This window comes from Danio aesculapii, chromosome 23, assembly GCF_903798145.1.
Source record: "Danio aesculapii chromosome 23, fDanAes4.1, whole genome shotgun sequence".
NCBI classification, from domain to species: domain Eukaryota; kingdom Metazoa; phylum Chordata; class Actinopteri; order Cypriniformes; family Danionidae; genus Danio; species Danio aesculapii.
In genome coordinates, this window is record NC_079457.1 from 38,286,336 (window position 1) to 38,299,269 (window position 12,934).

Here is a 12,934-nt window from a genome sequence, read left to right on the forward strand (position 1 = left end):
GTTCTACTTAGTGCTTGGCTCCCCCTGCTGGATATTTACAAGATTTGTATGGAGACTTGATTGTGATCTATAAAAAACAATGATGTTTAGATTAACACTAATAGTTTATTATATAAATCTTTATTTGTTATATTTGTCGTATGTATACAGTTATTTAAATGTATAAATTAATAATAGGTTTGATAAAACATATTAGGGATATTCAGAATAAGATCAATTTAATGAATTTAAAGGAAATTATTTTCAACGGTTAGACTGCATGAAAGTCATATAAGGCCTAGTTAGTCTTATTCCATGAGTGGCAACCCCAAACGTTTAGTAAGCCACAAAAGGGGTTCATTATGCAGTGTTATCATATTATGTCAATCAACATATTGTGTAGCACTTACTTCAGCTGCCTGATTATAATATGATCAACTTTTAAAGTTCCACTGGAAATGACAATTACCGAGGAAGTCCTTCGTCAATCGACTGAGTAGAACTGTCTAAATCAGCGCATGCGCAATTCATCCTCAGCCTGCCTCCGTGAGGGTGTCGATTCTCAAGCTGGAACATTGGAGGAAAAAAAGATACTGTATTTCACTCACCAAACAGGCAAAAACAAACGGATGTGCTTCAGAAAACGAAACGGCTACCGCCCTCCAGATCATTTTAATGCCAAAATTGTAAGTATTGTCATCGTCGGCGTTTTTAACAGCTTAAACGTTGAGTTTGCCAGTGGATGGTTGGTTCTTTCCCGTTTTTTTTCTCTCCCGGAGAATGGGTCGTCCTCCCTAATCCCAATCTTCTGTCTTTACATTTGTTTTTCTGTGCAGTCTAAAGGGCAGGAACTTACTTCTGCGGTTTAGCGGGAACGAAGCTATCTAGAAACTGAGAGGTTGAATGTCTTCGACTGCTTATTTGCAGTCGAAGAGGGAATACCGCTTATTTTCGCGTCTCTGTTACTGGCCGTTTCGCTTCACCAGGATGAGATAGATATGAGGTCGGAGAGCTAAACGGAGTTGTCTTCTGCTGTAAAAGGCATTTTGTGAGTCCCATTCAGTAGTCGTGCTCCGGGAGTGATGTGTTTTTGGTGTACAGTTATTACAGGAAGACTGAGAGCGCCCGGTGTGAGGAGTGAGTGAGTGTGTGTGTGTGTGTGTGTGTGTGTGTGTCACGGGCATTACGGGTTTAATTTTTCTTTAAAAAAAAACAACAATATTTGCATAACACAGTCGATGATTTAAATCACTATCCGTAAAGCGGTCTGAGCTGATACAATGTCGGTTTGGGGAATTTCGGTGCATCTGAGAGTGAAAGCAATTGCACGGATTATAGCGTTGTATGAGGGGCATATTTTCAAATCAAACATCTAGGAAGAGTCGGAGGATAACGCTCAGGTTATCATCTGTCTGTCACTGCCGTTGACTTAAGTAATTTCATATATAAACCGCATATTTTGCGCGAGCGGCGAGAATAAACCCCGCAAGCTTTTTCGTGTCGAAAGATGTTCTTTTCCCTTTCACTGGCTGTGTAGTAAAGCGCGCTCGCGATGCACGCGCGGGACCTTCGGGTGAATGAATTCGGTGTGCGCGTACTCGTCGCGTTGGGGGCGGGGCTCTTGGTGTCGCGTGGCGGCGCAGAGCTTTGAACGCGTTCGCGCGTGTCGCTGCGGAAACAGAGGGGAGACACTAGCGCGCGTATAGCGCTGACGTCAGAGAGAGAATTCCCGAGGTTATGAGATATGTCCAATCAATGATTATACGTGACCTTCTGCTTTCCTGAAGAAGCTAAGGCTGGATTTCTGTGTACTGACCACATCAAAGCCATGTGTGTTGCTTGACGAAATTAAATAATCATCACAGTGTCAGTACAGCCTTCTTAGTCTGTGATGACAACAACAAGGGCTATATTTAGCCAAAAGAATGACATGTTTTGAAATACCAAGTAAGCTTCCACGTGGGCATGCCAGTCAACTCTCAGCTGCTTTGATATCTGCAGAATCTCTGCTGTACCAGGAATCGGGTTTAGTGAGATAATACCTCATTTGGTCCACAAAGTCACACACTTATAAGTTCTCAAAGAACATGGTGTTTGTATCGTCTGTCTTGTAGTATTAGATGTCTCCTGAAAATATGAACAGTGACAGAGAGCCTGTACCCGCTTTTTTATATTTTAAGAAACGCCTAACTAGTCAGGAAATAAAAAACTAGCAACTAACTACAACTAGACCTACCATTTAAATCATCAACTGAGACCTAGATGTCATTATTAATGTTATTATTGGACCCTGTTTCTTTTTGAGGAAAAAAGGTTTCATTAAGCTAATTAAGTGGGCTTAAATAATCAGTTGACTTTAAAGGGATAGATTGCCCAAAATTGAAAATTCTGTAATCATTTATGGCAAACCTTTTTGAGTTTTTGTCTTCTGTTGAACACAAAAGAAAATATTCAGAAAAATGCTGAAAACCTGAAACCTTTCATTTCCATATTTACTATTGTAGGCAATACCGTTTTTTAAAATATCTTCTTTGGTCTTCAACAAAAAGAAGCCGATAAAGGTTTGGAATCACTTGAGGTCGTGAATTAAATAGTGAGTGGATTTAAAATGTTCAGTTTCTGTTTTATTGAAAATATTTTTGCATTCAGAGTATGTTTGACCTAAAGAATTATTGTTTAATAAACTGATATAACTTATTTATTTATTTACATTTAAAACATGATATTTTCTGTGAACATTTTGCCATTAATGAGTGAATGTGAAAAAATGCTTTGAATGTTACTTACCCTGTTATTACCACACTGACCCATTTGTTATTAAATACACCGATTTAAACTTGCAAATGAAACGAACTACACACACAAAAAAGTATACAGTGCTCAGCATTATGGAGTACACCCCATTTTGAAAATGAATATTTTTATCAATTTCTCAGTGAATATAGGCAATATGTTCTGGAGCATTTAAACAAAACAGATTTATTAAACAGATATATTTATTAATAATATTCTTGTCACCAAACAAATTTAGAAATTAAAAGATAATGCAATTAAATTCAAGCAAAATATTGCAAAAACATACAGAATTTCACCTAAATCTTTCAATTTTTTTGCTTCTCAATTTTTCCTCTTTTTTAAAATTTGTATTTAATATTTTTCTATAACAAAAGTTATTTTGTTAGATGAGCTCCAGATTTTGCTTATCTAATCTAATGTATATGCACAAATATAATATCGTATAGCTTTCTATTAATAATATGAATTTAAAAGATAGATTCGTGAGGGGTGTACTTATATATCGTCACCTTGGAATTATAAGGTTCTATTTGACATTTTTTGTCAAAATTGAGTTATTCACATATTCTTATTAAATGACAACTTTTTACATTATGGGATGTTTTTGTATTGTTTACATTTTAAGACTTTTTATTTAAAAACAAAAACTGATTTATCTATAAAGTCGAACTCAAGCTTGGCTCTATAAGGTTATTTCTGTGAGCCAATCAGCATTTTGAATGCACCCACGAGGAGCAATCAGGATCAACTTTCTTTGTCATTTTGCCGGACTGCTCCATTGACAGAGGGAAAGACCCGAAAGTAACACAAAATCAGAGTCGACTAAATAATGCCACACTACACAAAATTCAGTGTTTATTAAACTCATTTGTTCATTGTTTGTTTTCTTTTAAAGTCTTTAAATTCGATATTCTTGAAGGGCAAATACCTAATTTAATTCATGTGACTTACAATTCAATAAATAAAATTCAATAGTTCATATAAAGCATAAAATTCAATAAATATGTCCATATTAATTAAAAATAGTCTTAAAACTAACATCTGCTCTGGATAAAATATTTAGCACAGCCTTGTATGCTTAATTTGAAAAAAATATTCATCCTAAAACATTAAATAAATATTATAGAAAGCAAAAAATGTAACTTTCTCAAGCATCAACATATTGTTACAAGATCAATTTAAATTTTTTTGTGATTGTATTTATTGAAAAGTAATGCTTCAGTGAATGATCTGCCAGATAGAACCTTATAATTCCAAGCAGAAAATGACTTTTTAGAATGAGAAGGTTCTATCTGCATTTGCTTTGTTTGTTTTACCCTAATTTGCAAATGTAAGAGAATTTTGATAATGTACATTTAGAGTACATTTATGGTCACGTTAATGTTTAAAAAAAGAACTGATACAGACATATTGTTTGCTATATGGAATGCCAAAACTTAAAAGCTCAATATCTTAAAATCATTCAGAACCAGAAAGAACCTTATAATTCCAAGGTGACAATATGCACTGTAGATAAAAAGAAGATTATATATTCTGTTATATATTTTGATTTGCATTTGTCTTAATTTATAAATCAAGCCTATTTGTCTAACATCAGAGACATCAACATAAATATTTTTCCAATTTTTAAAAAAAATACATATTAAATATGGTGATGTGAGGTAAAGTCAAAATACGTTTTACAGATATTTTTAACAATCATATAACTTAATAAATAGTATTTTTGGTTACCGACTTGTATTTAAAATCACCAAAACACAATTTTAAATCAGTAATAGTTCTAAGTTTTTTACCCTTGCTAAACATTTATGTAGTCATCCTGGGTCAAATGGACATAAAAGCATTATGATCATTAAAATAAATCATTATGAGAGTTGTCTGTTCATGATTGAGACTACTTTGGTCATGGTTGTTTGGGTGTGTGTTTGTGTGTGTGTGTGTGTGTGTGTGTGTGTGTATGTGTGTGTATTTGTGTGTGTATGTGTGTAGTGTGCACAAAATGAACATATAGAAAGTTTTAATATTATTTTATCTTATACTTGTTTTTATCATATCACATTCAAATCAGACTGCAAGCATAAAAATCAATGCAGGAAACTTTGTATTAAGTATAACTTTATAAATAGCACATCCAGATAGTTTTGCAGTTTATAAACATGTAGTAAATGCAACTAAGCGAAAATAAAGATTTCACAAAATTGCTGTGCTTTTTTTTACCTGGGGTAACGCTTCCGAATTAAATTTTTTTTTTTGCAAAGACAGGACGTCATGCTCAATTTTGATCTTTTAATGTTGTGCTGATTTGTCAATTTTAAATAAACATCTGTCATTTTATCATAGTTTTCAGTAACTCAAGATAGGGTTTAACAATAAAAAAAATCATGCATATTTTTTTTTTTTTCAAAAAAGAAGTTTCCATCAGTACGGTATGCACAGATAGTTATCATAGACCACATCCTACTGCAAGAAAAAAAAGACAAACTCATTTTGTCTGCAGTGTAGGCATTATTAAACAGCAGCTCCTGAATGAACAAAACCAGAGAAAATAGAAAATCAATGTGACCAGTCACTGGGGCAGAATCCAGAATAAATGATTCCCTTATTCATGGCCTTCAGGGTTGTGCAGGGTTCATAAGGGGCTAGTCGTCCTCTCTGAAGCCCTAATTCAATCAGAACAGCGCTTAGCTGCTTTAAAAATAAAAGTCTTTCACTAGTGCATGTTGCAAATGCGACTTTTCACATAATATATACAGTATAAGTTAAAGGCTTTAAAAGTTTCTTGATACACAATCTTATGTGAGTTGCCTTTATTGTTACAGTACGAACAGCTCAAGTCCAGCATGCTTTATTTTATTTATTTATCTATGTAGATATTTGTTGATAGTATTAGAGGATAGAGCATTTCAACTTTTGGACGAAATCTGTGTTATGCACAATGTGAAGCAAGAGTGATCATCAGTAATTTTGTGGTCAGAACAGAAAGATTGTATGTTTTAAGTGTAAAAGCAAGTTACAGAATTTGGCCTTTGCAGAATGGCTCCTCTGAGACCTGAATGTGTTACCATTGTTAATGCTAATTTTGCATATAAATATGCTGACTGCTCGTTAAATAAAATGACTGTGGGAAGTAGGGCTGCACAATATATCGTTTAAGCATCGATATTGCAATGCGTGTATCAAAAATAGTCACATTGCAAAGATATGCAATGTTGAGTTGACTTTGCAGTGTTTTTTTTAACATTTACACATGCAATACCATAATTCATGCACTGTTCATTTCACTTTTATCTTTCTTTGTTGCATGTATCTACACTGTAAAAGAATCCATTATTTTATTTTTTTTCCGGCAGCTGGGGTGCATAAACGTTAAATAAACGTAAAATGCATAAACGTAAAATATTGGCCGTTAAATTACAGACATTTCTCTTAAAAAACGGACATTAAATAACAGAAATTTCCTTTAATTTAAATTTCCGGTAAATTTATTAAGTTATTTTACCGCAAATGTCTATAATTTAACGGCCGTTATTTTACGTGTTTTTTTTCCGGCAACTGGTGAAAAAAAACATAAAATAACAGTTTTTTTTACAGTGTATGCTTGCAGTTTATTACATGTTATGCATAATTCATTCCCCTACAGAATCATCCTAATCAATCAAGATTAGTACATTTGGTAACACTTTAGGGACAAATTCTCATTATTAACTTGCTTATTAGCATGTATGTTATTGAGTTGCTTGTTAGTACTTACTATATAAAGCATATATTCTGTATAATCTAATCCTACCCAATACCTAAACTACCTTAATAACTATTAACAAGGAGCAAATTAGGAGCTGATTTAAAGCAAAAGTCAAAATGTTTTGCTAAGAGCAAGAATTAAACCTTAAAATAAAGTGTGACCAAAAATTTGAAATATATAACAAAGTATATACTTTGTTATATACTTATTGAATTGAATATATCGCAATATATATTGCAGAAAAACAAAACATCACAATGTCAGATTTTTACAATATCGTGCAGCCCTAGTGTGAAGTGAACATATCTTTCCAATGCATCTGCTTTATCAGCATTTTTGCAGCCGGTTATGGTTTCTGAATTCTCGTCATCATAACTGGTCCGAACTGAATTCATTTTTATTTGTTTTTTGATAAAGTATATAGTCACAGCAATGCTGCATGTTATTGTCTTATTTGAGAATCACATAAATAACCACAACAAATATTAATTTTACAATGACCATTTAATAGGTATTAAATAGGGTTTATGCTATCCACATTACAATAATGCGATCCAAATTAACTTTCACTGTTTTTTCAGTCTACTTATTTAAAATGAGCTGAAAGAACACAATTCTTGAGTTAAACTTAATTGTTTTATGTTCAATACACTTACATTTGTAAAAACTCTTAATTCCATAACGTTGTCCCAACACAGATCAATTGTGTGGAACCCAAGATTTTTACAGCACACTAAAGAACTGATAAGAGTCAAACTGAAACTTGGTCATTTTTTTTATCATATTGTGGCTACACAAAGAAAACATGTTGACCCATGATGTTAGACTAGTGCCGGTTATGCTTTCATTATAATCACTGAAGCTTTGAAATCTCTTGCATCACTTTTATGATAGACTTACCAAAAACAAATGTGATTGAACCAGAAAGAACTTTATTGCCAGCTATGTTCACACATACAAGAAATTTGTTTTCGTGACAGTGCAACAGAATGACAGGGACAGGACAAAAAACAGAATATATATATGAAGTGAATGCAAATATACATATTGAAAAGTGTATGTACAGGTATATTACTATCTACAACTTTATATGTGCAGCTGTTATGTGCAAATTGGCATGTAAAGTATGTTGTTAAATGTATAAAAGTGTATAGCAAGTAGTGATGTTTGTTTCATTGTTATTATCATCAAGTGTTCATGAAATGGATTGTCTTAGGGAAGAAACTGTTTCTGTGTCGGGCTGTTCAAAGAGGTAAAAGTTCAAAGAGGCAGTGTGCTGGGTGTGAGGGGTCCAAAGTGATATTGGCAGCCACTCTCGATAAGTACAGTTCTTGGAGAATAGGGAGGGTGGTACGAGTGATTAGCTTAGAAGTCCGAACTATTCGACGTAGTCTACGGAGGTCGGTTTTGGTAGCTGAGCTAAACCAGACAGTTATTGAAGTGCAGAGGACTGATTCATTGGTTATAATACTGAGTTGTCAGAATTACCGACTTTGGTACCGATCAGGGATGTGTTTCCGAAAACCATTGTCAACTAAGGTCGCTAGTTCCGTCATTACAAACATAACATTTGCAAACTGCGTCGCAAATTTGTGCACTTGCAACTACACCTCTGGAGCTGTAGTTAGAAACAAAGGTCCTGGCTGTGTTCTATTGCCACCTATCCCCCCAATGCCCTATTCTTTTAGAACATCCTAACATTTCCCAACATGGGCCTGTTGGTTAGAACATTTCATGCATTTCTTGCATGTGACAAGTTGTAAAAGTAGATTTTTCAAAAATAAATAAATAAATAAATATATAAATAAATAAATACATACATAAACAATATAATAATAATAATAATAATAATAATAATCATCATCATCATCATCATTAATATTATCATTAAAGTATGATTTTTTAAATTTCCTAATAAATAATAAATATTACATTTAATTAGAATACGTGTAGGTGAATAGCTTTTGTAGGTGATTTTATGTTTTAGAACAGAATATGTAAAATTCTCAATAATATTTGTGAAGGAAACATAGGCCTTATATGTGTCATTTATATATTTCAATTAATATGGAAAGTGAGTGCATGTTTTTAGCAAAACTAATATTGGATTGTATTTTAAATGCATGCTTGTGTAAAACAATATAATCTGCACGAAGAAATAATGGGGTTATTCTGTAAAGAAGTAGTTACTCCACCCCGTTTAGAGCATCATTATGGGCGTTTTACATTATAACTAACGTGGTTCAAGCAAAGGATCTGCGACAGAGAAACTACGGGTTTTAGGAAACACTCGTCACTACATCGTTCTTTTCCCAAACGATACATCATACTATGATAGCTCAGCCGCGAGTTACGTCATTGTTTGGGAAACACACCCCAGTACTGCAATTTTTAAAATATCAATTTCCAGCTAACATATTAACACTGTTGAACATGTTCTTAAACATCGCTGATCTGTTTTTGAGGAGATATATGGGTCAGCTGATAGACGTGGCTCTCAAACACTTCAGTGTCCATGTGTCTATGTTTGTGTTCACAGCAGTTTGTAACTTGTTCATATAGTCGCTATTAATTCTTATGCATTCCTATGATGTCATCCATTTGGTGTCTCCCCAAGTAATGTTTCTTTTGATGTTTTAGTGCAAGTTTATTAGGAAGTGACAATTTTGTTGTCTTTGACTCATTAAAAAGAAACAGGGCTTCATTTTAAAATTTAATTCAATTCATGTTTATTTCTGTAGCGCTTTTACAATGTAGATTGTGTCAAAGCAGCTTAGAAGATCTAGCAAACTGAAACTGTGTCAGTCCAGTTTTCAGAGTTGAAGTTCAGTTTTTTTATTCAGTTTAGTGTGGTTTCACTGCTGAAAGTCCAAACACTGAAGGGCAAACCCATCGGTGTGCAGTCCCAAACCAAGCAAGCCAGTGGCAAGGAACAAACTTCAAATGTTTTGTTTGATATTCCAGCTTTGCATTTAAGTTTAATTCACATCTTTGGATGGAAACATAGCTTTTGTCATTGCCTATATCCTTCCGGAGCTTCTCGGTAGATTCCGAAACTGGTGTGGCAAACAGGGGTTGCACATTATCAGTCACACCACCAGCCTCACTCCACTCCTACGGCTCTTGGCCACACCCCTTATTTGTCAGTACATGTAAAAGTGATGTTTTCCTGTGAGATAGGCTGGATTATTGACTGAAACTAATCTCTTGTTGATTGATTGAAGCTTCTCTAGTTTCTTTTCCTGTCTGCAGTGTATAAAAGTTTTGCATGCAAAATTATACAGATCCAACAGTTTAGTGGATTTGTCAGGGAATGTTCTGATGGGTTCTGTGTTGACCTTTGAGGAGTGTGCCAAAGCATTATAGGGTTGAATTTCACACAAATGATCACTATTGTGCTTTTGGTTTGTATAGGAAGATTGTCTTCGTAATATGTAGTTTTCAATAAAAGTGCCAGTTAAATGATGAATGAATTAGGTACAGTAAAAGTATTTTATTGGGATTATTGACGAGCATTACATGCAAAACTGTGATTAGCGATCTATAAAGATATGGGTAAAATACGGAAGGACTGGGTTGTTAAATTGTCAGAAAGTTGATAAAGGGACTAATGCTGTCCAGGAACGAGCAAGAGGTTTTTTTTTTATAATGCTGCTTGTTTTTCTTGATGAAACACAATACCGGGGACATTGCTCGGAAAACCAAGCCCTGACTTGAATGACTTTCATGTCAAAATAATTCAGAGAGGCATTGTGTTCGCAGCATATTCTGGAGTGGAATGCTGGGAAAGTGAGGTCAGATAAGCCACTTGAACTGTCTGGTGAACAAATAGTTTGAGCTTGACTTTTTAGGAGCCTTAAAAGTTCAAGTAGTGTTGCAGATTTTCAGTCAGACTTTGACAGTGCTGAATAGTTTTAATATGGTTTCAAAGATGTGCCCATATCAAGCAACTTTTGACTCGGAAGTTTGACATTATAAAAGAAAACATACAATTTATACAAATTATACAAAAACATAATTGAATTTGTTTGTTGGATGCAAAGACGTCGGACTAAAAATGTGTCTATAATCAAATATGGGTAGTCCAAGCTTGCATTCTGCCATCACATGCAATACACATCTCAAAATCTAATAAAGAAAATCAAAGCTTAGAACCAAATCCCAATGACAAATGTCTTGTCGCCTATCCAGGTTTTAGGAACAACAAATAATAACTTAAAATCTAGTTGATCATTTGGTATCAGAAGTGGCTTATATGAAAGGCAAAGTCCTCTAGATTACGATTTTATATATATATATATATATATATATATATATATATATATATATATATATATATATATATATATATATATATATATATATATATATATATATATATATATAAAATTCCTTGATTTTTTTTTTTTTTTTAATTATGACTGTAAGGTCTGATAACAGAAATAATGTACAGTATAGAACATAAAGTCATGGTGTAGTGGAAAAAAAAATTAATATTGTGTATGACTCCCATGTGCTTGGACGACTGCATTCATACATCTCTGCAATGACACAAAAACTCATTAATAAAGTCATCTGGAATAGCAAAGAAAGCGTTCTTGCGGGACTTACATCATCAGAAATCTTTGGATTCACCTTCAATGCCTCCTCCTTCATCTTACTCCAGACATGCTCATGTTGCTAATGTTCATGTCTGGTGACTGGGCTGGCCAATCCTGGAGCACCTTGGCCTTCTTTGCCTTCAGGAACTTTGATGTAGAGCAGGGGTCAGGAACCTTTTTTGAGCTAAGAGCCATTTCAGATATTTTTTTATCAAATGCATTTTTTTAAAGAGCCATTGGGAGTGTGTAAATAACAAAACCTTTTTTTATATTTTGTTTATTTATTTATGAACAAAAACTTATTTTTAAAATTTATGTCCATGAACAACTCAAAAATAATAAAATTTGTATAGAATTTTTTATTTTCTTTTTGCCCTCGCCACTCATAAATGAATTGGTGTCACAATTCAAGTTAAACCACAGGGTCATACACGAGCATTAGTTGAAATGTCCATTTATTGTAAACTGAGTTTATTTATTTTGCTGTAAAAATGTGATATAAAGGAAATTGCAATTGTATTTTCAATAGGAAACTGATTTCTAGTCACAATTATGATTTTTTTAACTTTAAAATATTATTGAAGAGAGACAGCTGGAGAGCCAGATATTTTTGGTGAAAGAACCACATGTGGCTCTCGAGCCATAGGTTCCCTACCCCTGATGTACAGGCTGAAGTATGAGAAGGAGCGCTATCCTGCAGAATTTGCCCTCTCCTGTGGTTTGTAATTTAATGGGCAGCACAAATGTCTTGATACCGCAGGCTGTCGATGTTGCCATCCACTCTACAGATCTCTCGCACATCCCATGCTGAATGTAACCCCAAACCATTTTTTTCTTCACCAAACTTGACTGATGGCTGTGAGAATCTTGGGTCCATGTGGGTTCCAAGAGGTCTTCTGCAGTATTTGTGATAATTGGGATGGGATTCATCTGAAAAATTTACCTTCTGCCACTTTACTAAATGATCAACTAAAAGAAGTTATTATTTGATGCTCTTAAAACTGTGATCGACGACAAGACTTTTGTCAGGTAGTGTATTTATTTATGTATGCATGTACTCATATCAAATTTTGGAAGAAATAATTCTTTGCTGCTTTCATTTTATAGACACTGTTAACATAACTGTCCTAAAATGTCTATATTTTCATCAGCTTTTATAAAAGCAAATAACAAATGGCGTCACAAAGCATATCATTTTTTTGTTTAACTACTGTAATGCATAATCATGTTTCACTATTCACATTCGCCGTGTTTATGTCCTTGCTGTTTGTAAGCGGTTTAGACCAGATGTTATTTTTGGGGTCATGACCCAACGTGTTGAGAACAGAAGAATTCAAGTAAGTGTAAACAACTTGTTTGAGAAAAAGTTCATTGCGCCATTGTTGTTTTGTGGGATTTTATGTTTTGGTTCGATGGAAGAGGCTGGAGCGCAAGTGCCTAACAGATTAGCCTGGTGTCGCTGTAAGAAAAAATGCATTTTAAAGAGGAAGCGTGAGTCACTCGTGTCATTCTGGAGCCATTTTGCTCCTTTGCTCTTTTCTTTTCTCATTTTTCCTCGTCTTGTCTTCTCACTCTTTCACAATCCTCATGCCTTTTGGTCCTCTCTGTCTGTCAGTTTTTCTACCTCTTCTATTTCTCACTCACTTTATGCTAAGTCACATGGATACAAATTTGCTTTCTGATTCACCATTACAATTCGCCTCACTATTTTTGATTGGTCACTATTTTTCACGCCTTCTGAAAAATAAATGACTTCATAACAGTACAATAAAGTGGTGCATACAAGTCTTGTGTAATCTTTCAAGCTTTCTGAAGT

At 34.0% G+C, this 12,934-nt stretch overlaps 1 protein-coding gene across 4 annotated transcripts in view; it reads left to right on the forward strand.

The window, feature by feature from the left end:
* Positions 1-521: 521 nt before the first annotated feature.
* rgs19 (regulator of G protein signaling 19) overlaps positions 522-12,934 on the forward strand; it is a 71,643-nt gene continuing 59,230 nt past the window's right edge. For 2 of the 4 annotated variants that reach the window (XM_056449667.1, XM_056449668.1), the window contains exon 1: positions 522-665. In XM_056449667.1, the coding sequence (XP_056305642.1) occupies positions 609-665 (57 nt within the window). In that variant the 5' untranslated portion in view covers positions 522-608. The remainder of the gene's footprint in view (positions 666-12,934) is intronic. The other 2 variants (XM_056449664.1, XM_056449666.1) reach the window with 1 other exon arrangement.